At 43.7% G+C, this 25,216-nt stretch overlaps 1 protein-coding gene across 1 annotated transcript; it reads right to left on the bottom strand.

Annotated features, from left to right (window-relative positions):
• Window positions 1-389: 389 nt before the first annotated feature.
• LOC112227975 (very-long-chain (3R)-3-hydroxyacyl-CoA dehydratase 1) lies at window positions 390-25,069 on the bottom strand. Its single transcript, XM_024393029.2, has 7 exons — window positions 24,847-25,069; window positions 15,197-15,314; window positions 14,778-14,796; window positions 14,593-14,681; window positions 14,209-14,330; window positions 2,549-2,727; window positions 390-2,158 (listed from the first exon to the last, which is right to left on the bottom strand). The coding sequence occupies exons 1-7, from the start codon at window positions 24,963-24,965 to the stop codon at window positions 2,076-2,078; spliced, it is 729 nt and encodes a 242-aa protein (XP_024248797.1). The 5' UTR covers window positions 24,966-25,069; the 3' UTR covers window positions 390-2,075.
• Window positions 25,070-25,216: the final 147 nt, after the last annotated feature.

Raw genomic sequence — 25,216 nt, 5'->3', positions numbered from 1 at the left:
GGATGTTCAGCTTTTCAGCATGATTGAAATTTAAAGGCAACTGCATTAGCGGAGACCGCATTCACGGTAAACACTGCATACGTCGGCTCAATTGGACATTACCTTTAAATTTCTACATGTCGCGGAATCTGTAAAGCTATATCATATGATGTGGCGGTTGAACACCTATCCAGATGCTGCGAGTTCTGGCAGTGTAATATAGTCAGGCGAGAACACAGCACGTCTCTCGTGCTGGAGATCTTGCCAGAGGTCTCATTTGCCTTTATGGTGCTAGGAAGTTGATTCCATCCTTGGATCCACATTTTTGTACTTACAGTACTTATAAGATACTGTACTGCATCTTCACATGTACTGTACATTTGTGGCTGGAAAAAAGAATTATTGTCCAGTGATTTTTGACATTGAGTTTTATTGTTTCTTTCTTTCTTGTCTAACCCTGATTCATAGCATTATGTCAATTCATTCAGTACACTGTAGCACGGGGCTCAATATCACAGTGCATATAATTAGAGAAACACTTCCAAGTCGTACATCTTTTCCCCAAAACATTTCACATTCTGTTTTTCCATTCCTATCTCCATCCCTATTCCAGTTTCTCCTTCAGCTGCACAGAAGTTTGAAACGATCTGACACAGTAGCACCTTTTTAGTAGAGGGAATCTAACACTAACTACCAGTACAATACCAACCAGGACAATGGGATCCCGAACATAGATTTTTAAGCATAAAGAACAAAACAGTGACTAACTGAAGACTGTGAGAGCTCAGAAATCATTTCTCTCTTATCTTCTGTCTTCTAAGTTGGCTTGAACTTTTTTAAAAACAAAGAGCTTTTCTGTAAAGTTGTAACCTTTGTTTAAGATGCACACTTGTAAATACATTTGACTGAGCTCTTGGTAAACATTAAAGCAACATGGAGAGAACATTAGGAAAACAAGTTAACAAGTTTGAGCAGTCTCAGCTACACCGAAAGTACTAATAACATTCAATACAAGTGTATTACTGCCTTACAAACCATATAATATTGCCAACCAGGTGATATGTGAATAAATGAAGTCCTTCTTCAAATGATCCGATCTGTGCATAAAATAGCCTACTAATGTTGCTGTTTCACATTGTTTACAAATAAAGTACAACACACATAAACCAAGGAAGCAGCATATTGCGCAAATGTCTGTTTATTGTCGAGGTATAATGCGTCTATGCATAATTGTTTCTATTTTTTTTAAAGCTTCTGTCTAGTCATTGTTGCCACACGCTATTTACGTATAAAATCACTGTGGTGGAAAACGCTTATAAATTTCTACAAAAATAAATAGCCGATTGAAAAAAAAAAAACTGCTCAGGGGACTCAACTATCATCTCTCCTCCTCCATCCTTCCATATCACCATTTCCAGGTTCCCTTGAACTTCTACTATCTTGCACTGAAGGTGGGTGCAGTATGTGTCTGCTGTGTGGTTGACTCAATGCACAGCAGGCGCCTTCCAGTATTTTGTTTTTTTAGCAGGTGTAGAAGGTAATCAGTGCAGTATTATGCTATCAGGTTGCAGGGCTCCAGTGCAGTATGCTGTGGCCACACTGGCTGATGGATTCAGTGCGTTCTCTTTCTGGGGATCTAGATATCTAAACCTGGACAGTGAAGACACAGTGGCAGCAGTACGTTCCAGTTTTGCGATGATAATGATTCCTGGGCTAGAGATTATATTTATTCATTCGTTCCACAATGATGACTATTCCAGTTCTGTAATGATTCCTCTCGTTGATTGATGAGTTTGGTGATGACTGATTCAGTGACGATTCTGATGACTGTTATTCCTGTTGGGTCATGATTTCTCTTGCAGCACTGTATTTAGTCCAGTTGGGTTATTGTGATGACTGTGATGTTTCATTCTTTTTCCGTGATTATAACATGGCTATTCCGGCGATGTTAGTATTCGTCCGACTCTCTCGGTCCATTTTGTTGCATGTGGAGTGCGGTGGAGCGCGGTACCAAAGGTGAATGGATGTGGCGGCAGGGGAGCTGTGCTGACTCGCTGTCCCAAAACGAACGCCAGCTGCTGGACTGTGAGGCGGTTCTACTCATCCTTCTCTACTATGATCTCCCCAAGAAGCACCTTTCTCCTCTGACGGAGCATGTGGAAGTAGAGCTGTGGGAACACTAGGAGAGAGAGAGAGACGAGAGGAGAGGAGAGAAGAGAGCGAGAGCTATTTACCCACCAACCTAAACACTTATCCAGTCCAGATCAATATTTTAACAAAGAGCCTTCAGGGAAGTTCTCAGGGCTGGGATAGAGGTGAGTATTGGGTCTAGATCTAGTATACAACTAGCCATTAAAGACAGAAATGCACTTGAACCTCATTTTTGTTAGATCAAACACTAGGCCCTACTAATTATTCAAAACATCCCGAAACAATTCCAAATGAACAACAGCGGTCACAAACTACTGAACAATTCTGCTGGTCAAAACAAGAGACAGCGAAGACCCATGAGTAACTGACGTCCACCTATCGGCTGAACACACAAACTCGTTGTAGGTAGGCTGCTTACATGGGATATAGGAGAGCATGACGATAACGAGGAAGTAGTAGTAGTCAAAGGAGACGTTATACTTGTTGGGGAGCCTCATGGACAACATTCCGGTTTTGCGAACATATGGCAGAGCAGTGTAAATGGTCAGGAGTTCTCCGGCCACTCCGAGAGGGTACATGATGATAAACATGTTGTATCTGACAGGGAGAGGAGAGTCATTATTAACGCACATAGAGGCATGCACACACAGGTATGTACACACATACACACTATTCAGCTCAGGGGCCGTGCAGCAAAGAACAACTAAAAAACAGAAATTCACACTGTTGGATTACTGCACTGCAAAATGAAGAATTAGGCCACTAATTGGATGATTACCAAAGTGACTGCTGACATGTTTTTATTATCTAAACACAGTGGTTCCCAACCTTTTTCGGGTCACTGTACCACCAATTGAATTTTGCTCTGCTCGGTGTACCCCTGAAGTACACTCTCGTGTACATTTGACCAGTAAGCCTATGCTCTCATGAGTTTCATTAGTCTTCTCCCCAGGGGTTCTAGTATACCTGGTTGGGAACCACTTGTCTTAACACACCGACACCAGAACAACATTAGACATGGTGCTGTCTCACTCGCTGTAGGCTATTCGTCACCTTACACTATAAAACATTTATTGTAATTTTTACAATAAATGACTGGCAGCAAAGTAGCCAGTAGGTTACTGTAAATTTACAGTAAATTACTGGTAGCACAGAAGCCAGTAAATTACTATAGACTTACCTGACATTTACTGTAACCACATTTAAAGCATATTACCTGACTACAGCAATATGCTGTATTTCTAGAATTTACAGTGCAGGTATCTTGTGCCAATGACGGGCAGTATTTCTGTTACATGTATTTGATATAGGTATTTCAATACTTTCAATACCCATTTTGTCATTTCTATTTCACTGGCCTGAACTACAATTCATGCAGCCTATTTTGTTAAAGTTTCATTTAGAATACATGGATTTTGTATTTTCTAATACAAATATATATACTTGCAAGTAGCCCGTTTAACTACAAAATTGTCAGTAATGGTAACATACATTTTTTACTTACTATGACTGTGGTATATTCTTGTTTAATATGTTAATGAGCCGGAGATTATTTTCACCACCCACAACATTTTTCCACAATTCACAGTTTGCTGCTGTAAATATACAGAAAAGCATGTAATACAGGACTTTACTGTAAAATTGTGTTGTAATTTGACAATAGTGTAGCATAATGCTATTTAGCCCCCATAATGTATTGCTCATTACAGTACTGTACTATAGAATTATAGTAGCTAATTGTTAAAGTTTTTCTTTAAATTTTCAGCAATTTGTTACAGTGTATCTTTATGCAATGTCAACTATGGAGGTGTCCCAAAAGGCTCCCTATTCCCTATATAGTGCATTACTCAGGGCCCATATACGGCTCTAGGAATAGTGTGTAATTTGGAATGTCCCCAAAGGATCAGCTCCATTAATGATTTTCAAAGTGTTTTAACATTATTGTATTTCTGCACATCATGAACACTTATTTAAAAATTCTGCACATCATGAGAAAATACCGGTATTGAAACACTGTGGCGCTGTTTCCCGGACACAGATTAAGCCTAGTCCCAGACTTAAAAGCACTTTCAATGGAGATGTTTAAAGTCCCAGTGCAGTTGAAAACGTGATTTCCACACCATGAGGTTGGAATAATACTGTGAAATTGTGAATACATTTAGGTCTAAGAGCTGTTTGAAAAGACTGCCTGAAATTTCTGTTTGTTTTGGAGGGATGGAATTGTCACCAAGCGGCAAATTAGTTAGGCCAATAAGCAAGAGAGTTCCAACCCTCTCTGCCAATAACAGCTAGTGTTCTGTTTTCCCCTCCTCACCAGGCCACTCCCAGACAGTCCTAACAAAATTGTTGCTTGTGAAATTACTCTTCGTCAAGAAGCTATTCTTGACCATTTTAATTGAAAACAAATCACAGTAAGGTACTTAATTGTTACCCAGAAATTATTTGATATTGAGATAAAAACGGCTGCATTGGTTAATAATAATCAACCCAGAAATATTTATTTTTATAACACCACTCTATTCAATTCCAAAAGGCAAACAAACCAGTCGGTTATCAATGGAGAGGGATCTATATATGTGGAGACGGCGGTGCGTAAGAACCCTGAATTTACTCAAGATCGTGGCGGCGGCACTGGGGAGTGTCTTCGGAGGATGTGAGAGAAATGTTGGGCGAGCATTCCATGCCCAAAACAGATGGTCTTAAAAACAGGAGCAGCTGAATATGAGCCCCCCCCCCCCGTATGGGACTGGCTGCTCCCCTCCCTGTGTAAATTAACCCCTTAGAACACTCGGAGGGGAATGGGGAAGGGGAGGAGGACAAGAGAGGGGGAGAACGGGGGCTATACTAACTGATCAAGACAAGGGAAGCAAACCTGCAAACCCAAGAGACCTGTCGCACATGTAGATGAAAAATATCGACTGAACCATACTGCGGTCACAGGAACAAGACCTGACTTGCTGAAGTCACTCAAAAAGCAGGTGTCTCAGTGTCACCCCAATTCATAGCCACTACACAGCCAATAAACGGTGTCTGTCTCGAATCGGATTTTTAGACATTCATATTTTGAACGGAAAGAAGCGTGCTCTTAGCAATAGGATCCCAGAACTATGGGTCGGTCGGATTGCTCCCCACGTGTGTAGTCGGCATTCTTCACCAGTGCTCACATTTCATATGAGGGCCCTCAGATATGCGAGGCTGACAGTTACACATCACTACTGCTCCTGATAGGCCCACGTTATGTCACCAGTCTGCTGACAGCGGCAGTAAATAGAGGTTTTTATGAGTGTCGTGTATAATGACACATGAGAAATTGGCATTTTTACTACAGCACTGCTTAGCTGTTGGACTGGGGTCTAATACAGACACCTGACCCCCTGTCACCATCAGCTGGTACCATGTGTTAAAGTACACACATTAAAATAGTACCAGATTGGGTTTTTTTGGCTTCCATTGCGGAATCGTCTTTAGTGCTATATATATATATAAAAATAAATATCTTTTTTTTGGGGGGGGGTGCTATAAATAACCCTAAGGTTCTATAAAGAAACATGAAAAAAGCTTCTATATAGCAACTAAAAAAAAGGGTTCCACTCTGGTAACAACCCTTTTTGGGGCTATATACAGTAGAATCCTTTTTTTAACGGCTCTTTATAGGAGAATGTTCATACAAAATAACCTTTCAATCTTACAATTCCATGTGTTATTATTTTGTTAACTGACAAGTTGAATCAAGAAAGCTACCTTTGGAACAGCCGGTGGGGGGTCCATGAGAAAAGAATTGACAACCACTGACTGATTTAGTCAACCATTCTTAATTGTCACAAGGCCATACATGAGTCGTTCACAAAACTCTGTCACTAGCCATAGTGATATATAATATTCAATTACATAACACAACACATTACATTAGATCAACTGGTATGAAACTCTCACTCACGGTAGCACAAAAAGAGCTGTGAGGTGCCTCTGCTACATTTGAATTATCACTAAAAGAGCAAAGAATCCTTTTGTGCACTGTAAAGAACCATTGAAGGGCTTAAAAGGGTCACGTTACGTCATTATGTTCCACATAGAACCATCACCCTTACCAAATAACCCAACATTTTTTGTGTGTAGTTGTTTCTGTATGTCAGACTGTAAAGCGCAGATCCGGGTTCAAATACTACACGTAACAAAAATATAAACGCAACATGTAAAGTGTTGGTCCCATGTTTCATGAGCTGAAATAAAATATCTCAGAAATTTTCCAACTGCACAAAAATATTATTTCTCTCAACTCCTGTGCAGAAATTCATTTACATCCCTGTAAGTGAGCATTTCTCCTTTGCCAAGATAATCCATCCACCTGACAGGTGTGGCATAACAAAAAGCCGAATAAACAGCATGGTCATTACACAGGTGCACCTTGTGCTGGGGACAATAAAAGGCTACTCTAAAATGTGCAGTTTTGACACATAACACAATGCCACAGATGTCTCATGTTTTGAGGGAGCGTGCAATTGTCATGCTGACTCCAGGAATGTCCACCAGAGCGGTTGCTATAAAACATTGTTTTAGAGAATTTGGCAGTACGTCTAACCAGCTTCACAACCGCAGACCATGTGTATGGCGTTGTGTGGGCGAGCGGTTTTCGTTCAGTATATTTGAAATCGTTCAAATTATGGGAGCATTTTCGCTAGACTGCTTCAAGAGTCAGATGTGCGGGCTTTTCAGTTTTGGGACAATTCCATTGGTCCATTATAGTCGAGCAAGCTTAATCAAGTGGTAAGGGATCACTATCGCTTTCCAACCAATGTGAATGAATTGAGGAGCAAACTGAAGTATAGAGAAGATTCAGCAACTCTCGGAGGACAATGGAATTAAATAAAAAAGCTTTTTTAGTGTTAAAAGTAGAACCAAAGCGTTTCGGCTTTTGGCCTTCTTCAGGGTTTTTACACAAGTTGATGAAGCTTACATGAAGCTTTTAAACCTCAAGCTAAATCACATTTGAACCCAGGTCTGGTGAAGTGTATGTGAGTGTCACGCCCTGGTCAAAGTATTTTGTGTTTATCTTTATGTATTTGGTCAGGCCAGGGTGTGGCATGGGGTTTTTGTAATTGTGGTGTGTTTGTCTTGGGGTTTTGGTGGTGGTATTGGGATTGTAGCTTAGTGGGTTGTCTAGCAAAGTCTATGGCTGTCTGGAGTGGTTCTCAATCAGAGGCAGGTGCTTATCGTTGTCTCTGATTGGGAACCATATTTAGGCAGCCATATTCTTTGAGTTTGTCGTGGGTGATTGTCCTTAGTGTCCTATGTGTACGCTCTGTTAGTTGGCACCAGATAGGCTGTTTCGGTTTCGTTTATTGTTTTTTGTAAGTTCGTGTTTCTTTGTTGTATTAAACATGGATCGCAATCGACACGCTGCAGTTTGGTCCGACTCTCCTTCATCACCACTAGAAAACCGTTACAGAATCACCCACCAACCAAGGACCAAGCGGCGTGGTAAACAGAGGCAGCAGCAACAGCAGCAGCAGGAGAAGCGACAGGTGCAGCAGGAGCAACAGCAGCAGCAGCAAAGGCAGCAGCAGGAGCAAAGGCAGCAGCAGGAGAAGCAACAGAGGCAGCAGCAGCATTGGGAGAGGCTGCACTCTTTGGATAAATGGACTTGGGAGGAGATCCTTGACGGACAAGGACCCTGGGCAGAGCCATGGATGGAATTGGAGCTGTCGGCGAAGCAGAGTGCTGAGTCTGAGAGTGTGGAGGATGTATTGGACAGAGTAGAAAGAAAGGTGTGGGCTTGGCATAGCATGCACGGCATACCAGTGCCAGCACCACGCATCAGGCCTACAGTGCGTCCCACCTGTTAGGCGCTGCCGGAGCTTTTCTCCTCTACAGCGCTGCTGGAGTCTCCCGCCTGTTCAGCGCAGCCAGAGCCTTTCTCCTCTCCTGCGCGGCCGGAGTCTCCCGCCTGTTCAGCGCAGCCAGTCTACAAGGAGCTGCCAGTCTGTAAGGAGCTGCCGGTCTGTAAGGAGCTGTCGGTCTGCACGGAGCTGCCGGTCTGCACGGAGCTGCCGGTCTGCACGGAGCTGCCGGTCTGCACGGAGCTGCCGGTCTGCACGGAGCTGCCGGTCTGCACGGAGCTGCCAGTCTGCACGGAGCTGCCAGTCTGTAAGGAGCTGCCAGTCTGCACGGAGCCGCCAGAGCTGCCAGTCTGTAAGAAGCCGCCAGAGCTGTCAGCCTACATGGAGCAGCCAGAGCTGTCAGTCTGCATGAAGCAGCCAGAGATGTCAGTCTGCATGGAGCAGCCAGTCTGCAAGGAGCTGTCAGTCTGCAAGGAGCTGTCAGTCTGCACGGAGCTGCCAGTCTGCACGGAGCTGCCAGTCTGCACGGAGCTGCCAGTCTGCACGGAGCTGCCAGTCTGCACGGAGCTGCCAGTCTGTAAGGAGCTGCCAGTCTGCACGGAGCCGCCAGAGCTGTCAGCCTACATGGAGCAGCCAGAGCTGTCAGTCTGCATGAAGCAGCCAGAGATGTCAGTCTGCATAGAGCAGCCAGTCTGCATGGAGCAGCCAGTCTGCATGGAGCAGCCAGTCTGCAAGGAGCTGTCAGTCTGCACGGAGCTGTCAGTCTGCACGGAGCTGTCAGTCTGCAAGGAGCTGCCAGGCTGCAAGGAGCAGCCAGTCAGCACGGAGCCGCCAGAGCTGTCAGTCTGTAAGAAGCCGCCAGAGCTGTCAGCCTATATGGAGCAGCTAGTGCCGCCAGTCTGCCCAGCGCCGCCAGTGCCCCCCGTCTGCCCAGCGCCGCCAGTGCCCCCCGTCTGCCCAGCGCCGCCAGTCTGCCCAGCGCCGCCAGTCTGCCCAGCACCGCCAGTCTGCCCAGCACCGCCAGTCTGCCCAGCGTCGCCAGTCTGCCCAGCGCCGCCAGATCTGCCAGTCAACCAGACTCTTCCAGATCTGCCAGTCAACCAGACTCTTCCAGATCTGCCAGTCAACCAGACTGTTCCAGATCTGCCAGTCAACCAGACTCTTCCAGATCCGCCAGTCAGCCGGGATCTGCCAGAACTGCCAGTCGGCCAGGATCTGCCAGTCAGCCAGGATCCGCCAGTCTGCCAGGATCAGTTAGATCCGCCATTCAGCCAGGATCCGCCAGTCTGCCAGGATCCGCCAGTCTGCCAGGATCCGCCAGTCTGCCAGGATCCGCCAGTCAGCCAGGATCCGCCAGTCTGCCAGGATCCGCCAGTCTGCCAGGATCCGCCAGAAGTGCCAGTCTGCCAGGATCCGCCAGTCTGCCAGGATCCGCCAGTCTGCCAGGATCCGCCAGAACTGCCAGTCTGCCAGGATCCACCAGTCTGCCAGGATCCGCCAGTCTGCCAGGATCCGCCAGGATTCGCCAGAACTGCCAGTCGGCCAGGATCTGCCAGTCGGCCAGGATCTGCCAGTCTGCCAGGATCAGTTAGATCCGCCATTCAGCCAGGATCCGCCAGTCTGCCAGGATCCGCCAGTCTGCCAGGATCCGCCAGTCTGCCAGGATCCACCAGTCAGCCAGGATCCGCCAGTCTGCCAGGATCCACCAGTCAGCCAGGATCCGCCAGAAGTGCCAGTCAGCCAGGATCTGCCGGAACCACCAGCCAGCCAGGAGCTGGTAGATCTATCTACCTGCCTGAGCTTCCTCTCACTCCTGAGCTCCTCTCACTCCTGAGCTTCCTCTCACTCCTGAGCTTCCTCTCACTCCCGAGCTTCCTCTCACTCCCGAGCTTCCTCTCACTCCCGAGCTTCCTCTCACTCCCGAGCTTCCTCTCACTCCCGAGCTTCCTCTCACTCCCGAGCTTCCTCTCACTCCCGAGCTTCCTCTCACTCCCGAGCTTCCTCTCACTCCCGAGCTTCCTCTCACTCCCGAGCTTCCTCTCACTCCCGAGCTTCCCCTCAGTCCGGAGCTGTCCTTCAGTCCCGATCTGCTCCTCAGTCCAGTGGGGTTCTGGGTGAGGACTACTAGGCCATGGTCGGCGGCGAGGGTGGACTATCCAGGGACGAAGGGAGAGGGGACTAAGACATTAAATGAGTGGGGTCCACGTCCCGCGCCGGAGCCGCCACCATGGACAGACGCCCACCCGGACCCTTCCTATTGTTTTGAGGTGCGTTCGGGAGTCCGCACCTTAGGGGGGTTCTGTCACGCCCTGATCAAAGTATTTTGTGTTTATCTTTATGTATTTGGTCAGGCCAGGGTGTGGCATGGGGTTTTTGTAATTGTGGTGTGTTTGTCTTGGGGTTTTGGTGGTGGTATTGGGATTGTAGCTTAGTGGGTTGTCTAGCAAAGTCTATGGCTGTCTGGAGTGGTTCTCAATCAGAGGCAGGTGCTTATCGTTGTCTCTGATTGGGAACCATATTTAGGCAGCCATATTCTTTGAGTTTGTCGTGGGTGATTGTCCTTAGTGTCCTATGTGTACTCTCTGTTAGTTTGCACCAGATAGGCTGTTTCGGTTTCGTTTATTGTTTTTTGTAAGTTCGTGTTTCTTTGTTGTATTAAACATGGATCGCAATCGACACGCTGCAGTTTGGTCCGACTCTCCTTCATCACCACTAGAAAACCGTTACAGTGAGACTCAAAACTAGTGGTGCTACTGGCCACATAAGCTGTGAGCCGACATCAAAGAGGCGTGAATTAATGTTGAAAGTATGAGACAAAAGATTACAACATCCTTATGTCATTCACACCTGGAAAGACAATAACACTTCGACTTACAGTTGGAGGAGTTGAATATGAGGAGTTATACATTGGTTGGGCCTAATCCTTGATGCTGATTGGTTAAAACCGTATTCCAGACGGTGTCTATTCCAGAAATTACCACCGGCTAAAGCTATGATGTTGAAATGTGTATTTACTGTTCCATCTCATTGAGCAATCCACTGTCTCATCAGCCCAGAAAGGCAATTTAGAAACTTGATCTCCCACTGTAAAAAAGCATCTAGACATTATCTCCCCTTGCTTTCGGCTCACATTTGGTTTTCCACAACAGAGATTTGAATAAACCTTGCTGTCTGCAGTGTTGCCAACTTAGCGACTTTGCCGCTATATTTAGCGAGTATTCAGCGACTAGCGACAAATCTAGCGACTTTTTCTGGTGTTATTGGAGACTTTTGGAGACTCTGACGTGAAAGCACGTATCGTTCTTACTCTTCTCAGCGAGCAGCGGGTGCTGCAGCGGGTGCTGCCGTGGACCCCACCCCCGTCCCAAAGCACTCACAGGCGGTCCAGTCCTCACGCAGCAGTCCCTCCCAGCTGCAGTCAGAGCAGGAGATGTTCACCCCTCCGCGTCCAGACTGCAAATGAATCGCGGGATGCCGCCGCTGGCTGTTAACGCCCTGGCTTACATTCAAAAAAATGTTTTACCTGAATTAGGGCCAGACTAGTTACCATAATTTTCTCACATTGCCATTGATAGCTTTTCTATGGTCTCTTTTTGGTCCATTAAGATAGTATACCAAAAAATGTAAAAAATGTTATGGTTAAAAATGTTCATGTTTTACTGTGACTTGTTGTAGGCTCCTAAGTGGACCATAAGGTTAAAAACCAAACCAAATTAAGAACTAAACTAAAAAAAAAAACTTTAAAAAAAAACTAACTAAGTAACTCTGCCAGAGTGTCTCTTTTGGGTGCCTTTTGCCAGTCCCAAGCCCAGATAAAGGAGGAGAGTTGGAATTGTGACATTAAAAAGACAAGAATCAACAGAAGAAAGTTCCTTTGTAGTTCTTAACAAATTTTGGGTGTTTTTTACTCACTTTTTGTCTCTCCCACGACATTATTCCTCTCTCCTACAGCGTCCATCACAATTACATGCATGTGTCCAATTATGCAAATTAGGTAATGACGTCATTAATCAACTTTTAGGACAACCAATAGCTACTTTCCTTACTGAGGAGTTGGCAACACTGGCTGTCTGTCTCTCTGACATTTGCAACATCATTTCAATATTGAAATTCGATCTCCACTGTCCCATTGAGGATTAACAGGTCAGGACGAGATATATTTTCTCAGCCAGTCAAAATCATGAATCATAATTTTTATGGATATATATAAAGAAATGTCAATAGACAAACATGTCACATGAAATGAAACGCAGCTAGTTTGCCATCGTTCCAGCTTCAGTTTGAAGTGATTGTGTTAGCGGTGTAGTTGCCTAACTCCTCTGAACAGTGACGAGGGCAAGTATTCTATGCCATTCAAAATCGCACATCATTGCATGTAACCAAATAAAATGTCAAGAGAAAACAGCTCAAACAAACAAATGCAGCTACTTTGCTGTTATTCTGGCTGCACTGTTGATGCGACTTTGTTAGCCGTAGTTGGCTAGCTAACAAGCAAGGGATATAAAAATGATGTCAGCCAACATGGCAATGGCACATTTAAAAAGAATGACTGGGTTGCATCCATAGAAATAGAAATAAAAGACTGCACGACTGGATCGCATCTCTGGCAACCTAGCCGCTGGCCAGCTTGGGTAGCAACTCTAGATTTGAGTTGGGACTTTATCTCGTGGAAGGATTAAATAGTATAAATAAATTAATCAGAATAAAGTTGAATGAAAATATGGCAGTCATTATTAGAATATGTTGATAACCCATTGTATAAAAGTGATCATGCCCACAAAGCCGGTGTTTGGAGGATATATTGGCACAGTTTGCCGGCACTCGACTTCATCTTGGGCCTAACAACACCCGTGCCAATATATCCTCCAAACACCAGCTTCTTGGGCATTATCACTTAAATACATTACACCCTGCCCCTTCATGATATTGAGGATAATGTCACTCTTCTCTTGACCAGGACCCCAAAGTATCAAGCGTCTCAGAGTAGGAGTGCTGATATAGGATCAGCTCCCCGCTGTCCATGTGCCTTGCAAAAGTATTTATCCCCCTTGGCGTTCTTGCTATTTTGTTGCATTACAACCTGTAATTTAAATGGATTTTTATGTGGATTTCATGTAATGGACATACATGAAATAGTGTAAATTGGTGAAGTGAAATAAAAAGAATACCTTGTTTAAAAAAAAAATCTAAAAAATTAAATAAATAAATAAAGTCTACCTGTGTGCAATCTAAGTGTCAGATGATCTGTCACATGATCTCAGTATATATACACACACCTGTTCTGAAAGGCCCCATAGTCTTCAACACCCCTAAGCAAGGGGTACCACCAAGCAAGTGGCACCATGAAGACCAAGGAGCTCTCCAAACATGTCAGGGACAAAGTTATGAAGAATTACAGATCAGGGTTGGGTTATAAAAAAATATTCAAAACTTTGAACATCCCACGGAGCACCATTAAATCCATTATAATAAAATGGAAAGAATATGGCACCACAACAAACCTGCCAAGAGAGGGCCGCCCACCAAATCTCATGGACCAGGCAAGGAGGGCATTAATCAGAGGCAACAAAGAGACCAAAGAACCTTGAAGGAGCTGCAAAGCTCCACAGCGGAGATTGGAGTATCTGTCCATAAGACCACTTTAAGCCATACACTCCACAGTGCTGGGCTTTACGGAAGAGTGGCCAGAAAAAAGCCATTGCTTAAAGAAAAAAATCTTACGCATTGTGAAAACTGATCCTTAATGAGCATAGATTGACAGTTGATACATGTCCCCGGAATAAATCCGAATCCCTGCACTGATAGTGTCACCACTTTTTCTCCAATCTCTGATCTGTATGCTTATCAATGCCTGATCACCTCCCATGTAATCCATCGATTACCCATAACCGTCTCCTAGCGCATAAATCAAAGTGATAATTCCAGAGTACTAAGCGTTAGCGATTAGGTCAACCAACGTCCATAGAGAATGGCTAACAAGGTGCTAATCAATAAACAACACACTCATGCTGATCACATGCTGTATGGTTATGAGCCAGGAGATACCTTCCCCAGGCTACTACTGTATTCCCTGTGACATCACAATACTGATGTGAAACCAGTCTGTCTGTAGTGGGAAGCATGCCACGGCAAACACCAATCAAACCAGACCAACATTCCAAGAACTGCGACAGCACCGGAAACCCTAGTGCTGGTCCAGGGCGTTTGCATGCGACCCCAGCCCTCCCATCCCCATCTCCACCTGGCCCATTTGATGAAGTATGGCAGGTGGTTGAGCAGATTGAATGTATAGAAGGAATATCTGGTAATCTCTGTAAACGTCCAAACGGCCAAGAAGAGGATTACACTTTCTTCGTTCTGGATCTTCCAACAAAGAATGGGACAAAACAAGGAGGGAGAAGATAGTTAACACTTAAGGGGGTCCATGTTGACCGCCGGGGGGGTCCCCTAGGTGCAGATCTAGGATCAGCTTACCGTCCCCCAATCCTAAATTTAACCATTATTGGGGAAAATGCTAAACTGATCCAAGATCAGTGTCTCTGGGAAACTTCACCTCACCCCAACTCCAAGGCCCCTTACTGTAGATGGTACAAGACACCTCTTTGGTGATACATGAGATAGTCACCTGTTTGATGCTGTTGGTGATGAACCACACCATGAAGATTCGTGAACATACTTGAACCCCAGTCACAATTACAGAGGTCCTCACGATTCCTATACGACGAGAACCATGGAAATCAACATTAACGTCAGAAGTAGGAGATCTGGTTATATTCACATTGTATGGTTGTTATTCAAGACCATACATACCGATTGCACAATGCACCACCTGAAAGACAACAAATAAGAATCAGTGACTCGTGGCCTTGGGTGGTCTAGCGGTCTAAGCCGCTGCCTCTGAAGTACATGTATGATATACCACTGCCAGCAAGGATTCAAATCCGGCCCATTGCACTTTTAGAACTCCATGTCTCTTTATCACATAACCAAACAAAATACTTAAAAAAAACGAATCTGGTGAATTCTTTCTTCTCACTTCTTAGCATTAACCAAGGATCTCAGTATCAAAGCTCAGCTTCAGAGTATTTCAAGCTCACATTAGAAGGATCTTGCCAATGATTTCAACGTTGAACTGTTTTATCATCTGTTTTCATGGAATACTTTGAGACGAGTGTGTGTTTGTGTGAGTGTGGCTACTAGTGAACTATGATGAAATTTCAGAAACTCACCTCAACTAGCGCAATGGTCTGGAAAAACTTGAGTGTCCTTGCTATACTTTTGTACAGACCCTTGTGTGTGCCTTTCTGGATGTAGAAGCGCATCATTGCCATAGCCAAAACCAGCCACCTGGAAAAGAGACAATATTTACAACATCTGAAAAACTGTATTTAGCATTAAAGTAGTAAGTGTACATGAGAAAGACAAAGATGACTTAATAGATACACTATATATGTAACGGATATGAAATGGCTAGCTAGTTAGCGGTGGTGCACGCTAATAGCGTTTCAATCGGTGACGTCACTCGCTTTGAGACCTTGAAGTAGTGGTTCCCCTTCCGCGGCTTTTGTGTAGCGATGGGTAACGATGCTTCGTGGGTGACTGTTGTCTGTGTGCAGAGGGTCCCTGGCGAGGGGACGGACTAAAGTTATACTTTTACATATATACAAAAGTATGTATATAAAATCGAGCACACAGCCATGCAATCTCCATAGACAAACATTGGTAGTAGAATGTCCTTACTAAAGAGCTCAGTGACATTCAATGTGGCACCACCATCGGATGTTACCTTTTCAACAAGTCAGTTTGTCACATTTCTTCCCTGCTAAAGCTGCCTCGGTCCACTGTAAGTGCTGCTATTGTGAAGTGGAAACGTCTAGGAGAAACAACGGCACAGCCGTGAAGTAGTAGGCCACACAAGCTCACAGAACGGGACCAGTGAGCACAAGAACTGTTCGTCGGGAGCGTCATAAAATGGGTTTCTATGGCCGAGCAGCCTCACACAAGCTTAAGATCACCATGTGCAATGCCAAGCGTCGGTTGGAGTGGTGTAAAGTTCGCCACCATTGGAGTCTGAAGCTGTGGAAATGCACTCTCTGGAGTGATGAATCACGTTTTACCATCTGGCAGTCCGACAGATGAATCTGGGTTTGGCGGATGCCAGGAGAACGCTACCTGCCCTAATGCATAGTGCCAACTGTAAAGTTTGGTGGAGGAGGAATAATGGTCTGGGGCTGTTTTCATGGTAGATCCAGTGAAGGGAAATCTTAATGCTACAGCATACAATGACATTCTAGACAATTCTGTGCTTCCAACTTTGCGTCAACAGTTTGGGGAAATACCATTTCCTGTTTTAGTATGACAATGACCCCATGCACAAAGCGAGGTCCATACAGAAATTGTTTGTCAAGGTCGGTGTGGAAGAACTTGACTGACCTGGAATGCCGACTGCGAGCCAGACCTACTCGCCCAACATCCATGCTCGACCTCACTAATGCTCTTGTGGCAGAATGGAAACAAGTCCCGGCAGCAATGTTCCAACATCTAGTGGAAAGCCTTCCCAGAAGAGTGGAGGCTGTTACAGCATATTAATGCCCATGACTTTGGAATGAGATGTTCACTGATGTAGTGTACCACTTTATAGTTAGAGCTCAAAAGTTATTGGTTCAATCACTTTGTTTCCATAGTTAAGGTTAGGGTTTTTAGCTTTTTCGGTCTCAACTTTTATGACCTAACCTACTTGTGTGTGAGTGTTGAGCTATGTAGTTTTCCAGTACTATTGTCAGGAAGTAGCATTGACACCAGCTAAACTTGTATGCCTCATCACCAACGATTCATCCCAAATGGCACCATATTCCTCACATAGACCACTACTTCTGACCAGGGCTCTAGTCAAAAGTAATGCACTATGTAGTGAATAAGGTGCGATTTGGGACGCAAACACAGCGTCAGTTGGGGAAACAGCGAGGGCCAACTCCCTTCTACACGACATCTAAGGCCTTGTACACACTGCAGGCCTTAATACTCAACTCAGTATTGTTTTTCAAATTCTGACTGTCCAAACATCAAGTTACAAGTGATCAAATCAGATTTGTGTGTGTTCAGACAACAGTCATCCTGGCTATGCTAGTTGTCATAGTAACAATGGGTGTGTGCGCACAGTGGTGTAGGCTGATTGGTGGTGGTGCTCATACTTTTTATCCCTCAGAAGTTATGTAGCAAGCTAAGGTGACAACAATGCCTGCCATGGACGTGTCCCAGTTGCTTTGAATGTTCAAAAATCATAGTGTAAGAACACTTGAAAGTTGGATCATATCCTTTGAGGCTTTAAAAAACGAGTCCTTTTTGGCTAGCCACAGCAGTCACTTAGATAGCTAAGTAGCTGTTTCGCATTCGAGCACATTTAGCTAGTTAGCTACCACATGTTCTTGTCAAACATTTCAAACCACTTGAGGGCAAATAAATTAGATTTGACCGTTTAGACGAGTCGCATGGTCAGGAATCACGAAGGTGGTTTGAAATGTGGCTTGAAATATCTGATTGCATGTGTTTTTTGGCTGTTCAGACTGCAGGAAAAATAACAGATTTTAATTGGATATTATATATATTTTTTTTTTTGTCACTTCAAATTGCCAATGTGAACAAGACTTTATCTCTAGCCTGGTACTTCACAATAATCTATTTATACTGCACATCAGTCATTACAGCACAGCTATAAGCCAGACAGAATGTAAACACAGAATGCTTGGAAAAACACTTTTTTTTGGTTACTACATGATTCCATATGTGTTATTTCATAGTGTTGATGTCTTCACTATTATTCTACAATGTAGAAATTAGTACAAATAAAGAAAAAGCCTGGAATGAGATGGTGTGTCCAAACTTTTGGCTGGTACTGTATATGTGAATAATGAATGAACATTTTTCAAGGAAATCACTGTACAATCTGGTGCAGACACCATTTATATCTACAATAAAGTATGTTTAATATGTAGAGCACTATACTAAATACAATGCGATCTTTATTGGTCTATTACAATCAGGATACAACACAAATATGTACGTTTTTGCTGTCACAGTAATAAGACCAATAAGACCAACCTTGTGACCTTTCTGTATAATTATATTTGAATCAAAATACATATTTTAGTATTTACAGTGGGGCAAAAAAGTATTTAGTCAGCCACCAATTGCGCAAGTTCTCCCACTTAAAAAGATGAGAGAGGCCTGTAATTTTCATCATAGGTACACTTCAACTATGACAGACACAATGAGAAAAGAAATCCAGAAAATCACATTGTAGGATTTTTTATGACTTTATTTGCAAATTATGGTGGAAAATAAGTATTTGGTCACCTACAAACAAGCAAGATTTCTGGCTCTCACAGACCTGTAACTTCTTCTTTAAGAGGCTCCTCTGTCCTCCACTCGTTACCTGTATTAATGGCACCTGTTTGAACTTGTTATCAGTATAAAAGACACCTGTCCACAACCTCAAACAGTCACACTCCAAACTCCACTATGGCCAAGGCCAAAGAGCTGTCAAAGGACACCAGAAACAAAATTGTAGACCTGCACCAGGCTGGGAAGACTGAATCTGCAATAGGTAAGCAGCTTGGTTTGAAGAAATCAACTGTGGGAGCAATTATTAGGAAATGGAAGACATACAAGACCACTGATAATCTCCCTCGATCTTGGGCTCCACGCAAGATCTCACCCCGTGGGGTCAAAATGATCACAAGAACGGTGAGCAAAAATCACAGAACCACACGGGGGGACCGAGTGAAAGACCTGCAGAGAGCTGGGACCAAAGTAACAAAGCCTACCATCAGTAACACACTACACCGCCAGGGACTCAAATCCTGCAGTGGCAGACGTGTCCCCCTGCTTAAGCCAGTACATGTCCAGGCCCGTCTGAAGTTTGCTAGAGAGCATTTGGATGATCCAGAAGAAGTTTGGGAGAATGTCATATGGTCAGATGAAACCAAAATATAACTTTTTGGTAAAAACTCAACTCGTCGTGTTTGGAGAACAAAGAATGCTGAGTTGCATCCAAAGAACACCATACGTACTGTGAAGCATGGGGATGGAAACATCATGCTTTGGGGCTGTTTTTCTGCAAAGGGACCAGGACGACTGATCCGTGTAAAGGAAAGAATGAATGGGGCCATGTATCGTGAGATTTTGAGTGAAAACCTCCTTCCATCAGCAAGGGCATTGAAGATGAAACTTGGCTGGGTCTTTCAGCCTGACAATGATCCCAAACATACCGCCCGGGCAACGAAGGAGTGGCTTCGTAAGAAGCATGTCAAGGTCCTGGAGTGGCCTAGCCAGTCTCCAGATCTCAACCCCATAGAAAATCTTTGGAGGGAGTTGAAAGTCTGTGTTGCCCAGCAACAGCCCCAAAACAGCACTGCTCTAGAGGAGATCTGCATAGAGGAATGGGCCAAAATACCAGCAACTGTGTGAAAACCTTGTGAAGACTTACAGAAAACATTTGACCTCTGTATTTGCCAACAAAGGGTATATAACAAAGTATTGAGATAAACTTTTGTTATTGACCAAATACTTATTTTCCACCATAATTTGCAAATAAATTCATTAAAAATCCTACAATGTGATTTTCTGGATTTTTTTTCTTGTTTTGTCTGTCATAGTTTAAGTGTACCTATGATGAAAATTACATGCCTCTCTCATCTTTTTAAGTGGGAGAACTTGCACAATTGGTGGCTGACTAAATACTTTTTTGCCCCACTGTATACTGAGCAAAAATATAAACGCAACATGTAAAGTATTGGTCCCATGTTTCATGAGCTGAAATGAAAGATTGCAAAAATGTTCCACAAAAAAAAAGCTTGTTTCTCTCAAATTTTGTGCACAAATATGTTTATATTCCTGTTTGTGAAATTGTTTGTTTTGCCAAGATAATCCATCCACCTAACAGGTGTGGCATGTAAAATTAGCTGATCACTACACAGGTGCACCTTGTGCTGTGAACAATAAAAGGCCTGTCTAAAATGTGCATTTTTGTCACACAACACAATGCCACAGATGTCTTAAGTTGAGGGAGCATGCAATTGGCATGCTGACTGCAGGAATATCCACCAGAGCTGTTGCCAGAGAATGTAATGTTAATTTCTCTACCATAAGCAGCCTGCAATGTCGTTTTAGAGAATTTGGCAGAACGTCCAACTGGCCTCACAACCGCAGACCACATGTAACCAGGCCAGCCCAGGACCTCCACATCCGGCTTCTTCACCTGCGGGATCGTCTGAGATGAAACTGTGGGTTTGCACAACCGATTAATTTCTGCACAAACTGTCAGAAACTGTCTCAGGGAAGCTCACCAGGGTCCTGACCTGTCTGCAGTTTGGCGTCGTAACTGACTTGAGTTTACAAATGCTCACCTTTGAAATAGCCACTGGCATGCTGGAAAAGTGTGCTCTTCGCGGATTAGTCCCAGTGTCAACTGTACTGGGCAGTATGGCGTTGTGTGGTCAATTGTGGCAGTGGGGTTATGGTATGGGCAGGCATAAGCTACGGACAACGAACACAATTGCATTTTATCGATGGCAATTTGAATGCTGTGAGATACCGTGACGACGAGATCCTGAGGCCCATTGTACTGCCATTAATCCGCTGCCATCACCTAATGTTTGAGCATGATAATGCACGGCCCCATGTTGTAAGGATCTGTACTGAAAATGTCCCAGTTCTTCCATGGCATGCATACTCGCCAGTTATGTCACCCATTGAGCATGTTTGGGATGCTTTGGATCGACATGTATGACAGTGTGTTCCAGTTCCCGCCAATATCCAGCCTCTTCGCACAGCCATTGAAGAGGAGTGGGACAACATTCCACAGGCCACAATCAACAGCCTGATCAACTCTATGCGAAGGAGATGTGAAGCACTGCATGAGACAAATGGTGGTCACACTAGATACTGACTGGTTTTCTGATCCACACCCCTACCTTTTTTTGAAGGTATCTGTGACCAACAGATACATATCTGTATTTTCATTCATGTGAAATTCATAGGTTAGGTCCCAATGAATGTATTTCAATTGACTGATTTTCTTATACAGTATGAACTGTAATTCAGTAAAATCTTTGAAATTGTTGTATGTTGCATTTCATATTTTTGTTCAATGTAATTGAGGGTCCATTTTGAGGACCATTTAAAGCTAATTATCCATAGCTTTAGTCATGGGTAACGATCAGGGTAAACAGAGGTGTGAGAGTTCTTGTACAGAACTTACACAGAAGACCAGGGGCTGTATGTATCATTTGTCTCAGAGTAGGAGTTCTGATCTAGGATCAGGTCCTCCCTGTCCATGTAATCTTTATTATTGGGATCTAAAGGGCAAAACTAATCCTAAATCAACACTCCTACTCTGAGACGCTTGATAGAAACAGTCCCTTGTTGAGCTCTACAGAGGAAACAGACTGTGCTCCCTTTACATTAACTAGTCTACTAGGTCAGCTGTGCGATGGATCTCTGTGAAGGTATGTTTCTGAAGGTGTCTAAGGGTCTCGGCATACAGTTGTTCTTTTCCTCTAAAATAGGTAACTTCACAACAAAAAAATATTATAGGATCACAAACACACAGTATTAGCAATGACTGAGGCCAAATTACATAATTTCCTCAACCGTATCCATTTTTCCACTAAAGGTCTTTGCAGACTGCATGTCGGATCCAGTCATTTACGATTATCCGTCACACTGTGCGAGGTTACCAAATTAAAATCTTCATATCAACCAGGCCAGATTGCACAATTCGCTTAATTTCTGTCATCACATTCTGCGACATTCTACGATTCCAGGTTACACGGAATCCAAACCGGCTGCGCGCGTGCGCTATCGTGCAAAAATGTATTTTGTCCCCCTAAACCAAATGCGATCACGACACGCAGGTTAAAATATCAAAACAAATTAATTTGGGGACAGGTCGAAATGCATTAAACATGTATGGCTAGTTAGCTTGCACTTGCTAGCTAATTTGTCCTATTTAGCTAGCTTGCTGTTGCTAGCTAATTTGTCCTGGGATAAACATTGAGTTGTTATTCTACCTGAAATGCACAAGGACCTCTACTCCGACAATTAATCCACACATAAAACGGCCAACCGAATCATTTCTAGTCATGTCTCCTCCTTCCAGGCTTTTTCATCTTTGAACTTCTATGGTTTATCATCTAAACTTTCAACAACCGGCAACAAAGTTCGTTTTTCAATCACCCACGTGGGTATAACCAATGAGGAGATGGCACGTGGGTACCTGCTTCTATAAACCAATGAGGAGATGGGAGAGGCAGGACTTGCAGCGCGATCTGCGTCAGAAATAGGAATGACTTCTATTTTAGCCTTTGGTAACGCAGACACTCGTTGGCGTGAGCAGTGTGGGTGCAATAATTGAATAACATGGATTTCTAAATGTATTTTGAGACAGTCGCGCACGCGACGTGTCCGGTCTGGTCAGCATGTTAGGGTTTGGCTAGCGTAGGCTGTCATTGTAAATAATAATTTGTTCTTAACTGACTTGCCAAGTTAAATAAAAGGTTAAAAAAATATATATAATAAAGATTTGGCTTGCGCATGTGCCAGCACCAGCAGCACAAGCCTCACTCTCTGCACGAGAAGAGTTCAGAAAAATATATGCATTTTAGAAATAGTTTTCACATACAAACTTTATATGTCCGAACTCGGAAGCAAATAAGCTTCCCCAAAATAACATGGCCGCTGTGGTAGAACGTTTATTTTGTTTGCATTTATAAAAATCCCATCAGTAGCCTGATTTCAGATGTGTCATGTAGGCTAAACAAGTTTATTTGGGAAATCGTTATTCTTTCACAGCATCTAAATGTTTAAATCATACTATTATATTAATCTGACTATTCACAATAATCGTATTGTGTGCATACTCAATGCTGGCCATGTTCCTATTGGTCAGTCACCGAGATCGTCTTGTAACACTGTCACACTAACGTCACACGATAGAGACAAACAAATTCTGACACTGACTGAACTTTGTCGCAGCCTAAGCACGTAGTCGTTCTTAAATCGGCAGACCTAGACCGTCATAATGAACGAGTGAAGATGTCCAACAATCGTTTACGACATAAGAATTTGCCCATGACGTGGACATTTCGTCTGGGATGAAAAAATTGGGGCATAAAATGGCTAAAATTGCAGTCCGCAAGGGCCTCAAATTGAGATCACAATTTTTTTGTCACATTTTGACGTCCCTCATTTAGATCACTGAAAAACAGCTTGTGTAAGAACACAAGGTGAGAAGAGGGTATCTGCAGGAACCTGTAAATGTGTGTGACTGGTAATTGGTGGAGAGTGAGTATTCATGAGTAAACGGGCTCATAGTAGGTTTAGTCCTAGGACATTACACGACGTCATCTAAATCCGACGAGGTGTCAAGTAAATCTCTGCCGTTTATGTGACGTTTCAGAGTGTACCTTGAAGTTAAATCAAACTTTGTGAGACATACACTACTGCCACCGCCTGTTATAAAAGGGATGTGCTGTCTGTTAAACCAGATTGATCTGCTACTTTTGTAGCTACTGCTGTAGCCTAGTGGCTACTGTTCAGTGTTTGAGCTCACATGCTAGGTAGACGTGTCAGGTGCTCAAGCTGTGCAACAAGTGTATTATCTGCTTGAAGACACAATCTGTTTGAAAAATTAACATCATTTAGGACCTACTGAATACAACCACTTCAGTTTATTACCTGAGAGTACATTACTATTGTATTGCAAATATATGATCTCTGTCTCAGCACAATAATTAATTAGGGTTTATTTGATGCTAATTACATCGATATGGTTTAGGACTTGCATAAGGGTTCTGTTACTAACAGTTACTATCATATAAAGATGATTGGATAATATAGGTGTAGGTTAGTGCAATTCATTTGGAGAGAAGGGACAAATGTACATTGATTCCAATAGTCACAATTTTAACACCTCTTTGACAGCTCTTTGACTGTTTGAATCAACATTGGTATATGTTTACTCTGATCATATACAGGGGCGTATAACTACCTCAATGCACATGTCTCTTGAACTAGGTAAATTAACCTAGTTTTCACACCTTCATGTAATACTAAAATACCCATTATGTGAGTAGCAGAGGATGGATGAATGGAGCTACAGTACAATGAGTGTAAGTGGAGAAAACATGGCTCCAACAGCTCCATAAATGCGCATTTTACGCATATCTCCAAAAAGTGCCATTCTCAGTTCAAGTGACCCAGACCAATGAAAATGAACTTAAGACACTATCAACAGCTTAATAAATCATCGAAAACTTGACAACTATTAAATTAAGTTCGTTTTGTGTGTTCATTATAGGGACTATACGAACACAGTGAAATAATTGCGTCATCGCACCCGCGCGCTCTGTAGCGCATAAACTTGCAGTTATTAAAATCTGCTTATTGGGCATTTCACTCGCCCAAACCGAAGCTCCAGTGTCAGCGCGCTGTCTATACTTATCACTGCAACTGTCGAGGTAGTGCTGGGCATGACGTTGACACAGTGTAATCGACCGTATTTGGAAAGGCTGAACCCGCGCCGGGGGCCGCACTTGTACCGCCGTTATTTTCATAAAAAAGATCCACATATTGATTATTTGAGAATTGTCTACTTGGACACCCTCCCTATCAAGTCCTTTACATTTATTTTGCTCACTGTTCAAACTTCATGGGCACTGTCTGTCACTAAATTCGGCAACAGAATGGGCACTTGCGCTGTCAGAGACACCGCGGACCTATAAACAGCCACACGCGCTTGCTCACAGCGCTCTGGTGCATAACGAAGTTTTAAGGGAGTGGCTACTTTATAATCAGCGATAGGGCAGAATAATTGACATACCCGGCCGTCATGGCGATGTTGTAAAATGTAAGCCATGCGACAGCGATGGCACTTTTCGTCCTCTTCTTGTTGTTGTTTTCCTTCTCTTCAACCGAGCCGTCCTCCTCCGTGGACGCCATGGTACGGGGGACAGAGTGGGAAAGTCAGAAACGCTGCGCAAGCGCGACTGGGACTGGGAGCAGCAGGGTCATGCATCCATGTATCCACGACACCCCTCTCGCGGGACTATTGCTTCACAAGTGCGTGTGGTGGCAAGTCCCTAAGGAAAGTCCCACTGTCAGATGAGTCATTCAATCAAACATTTGACCCATAGTGACACTACCAGTAGGCCTTCATTAGAACAATTTAACGTAACTGTAACTGTTCATTA

The sequence above is a fragment of the Oncorhynchus tshawytscha genome, linkage group LG29 (assembly GCF_018296145.1).
Source record: "Oncorhynchus tshawytscha isolate Ot180627B linkage group LG29, Otsh_v2.0, whole genome shotgun sequence".
Lineage (NCBI taxonomy): Eukaryota > Metazoa > Chordata > Actinopteri > Salmoniformes > Salmonidae > Oncorhynchus > Oncorhynchus tshawytscha.
This window is presented reverse-complemented; position numbering and strand designations above follow the sequence as displayed.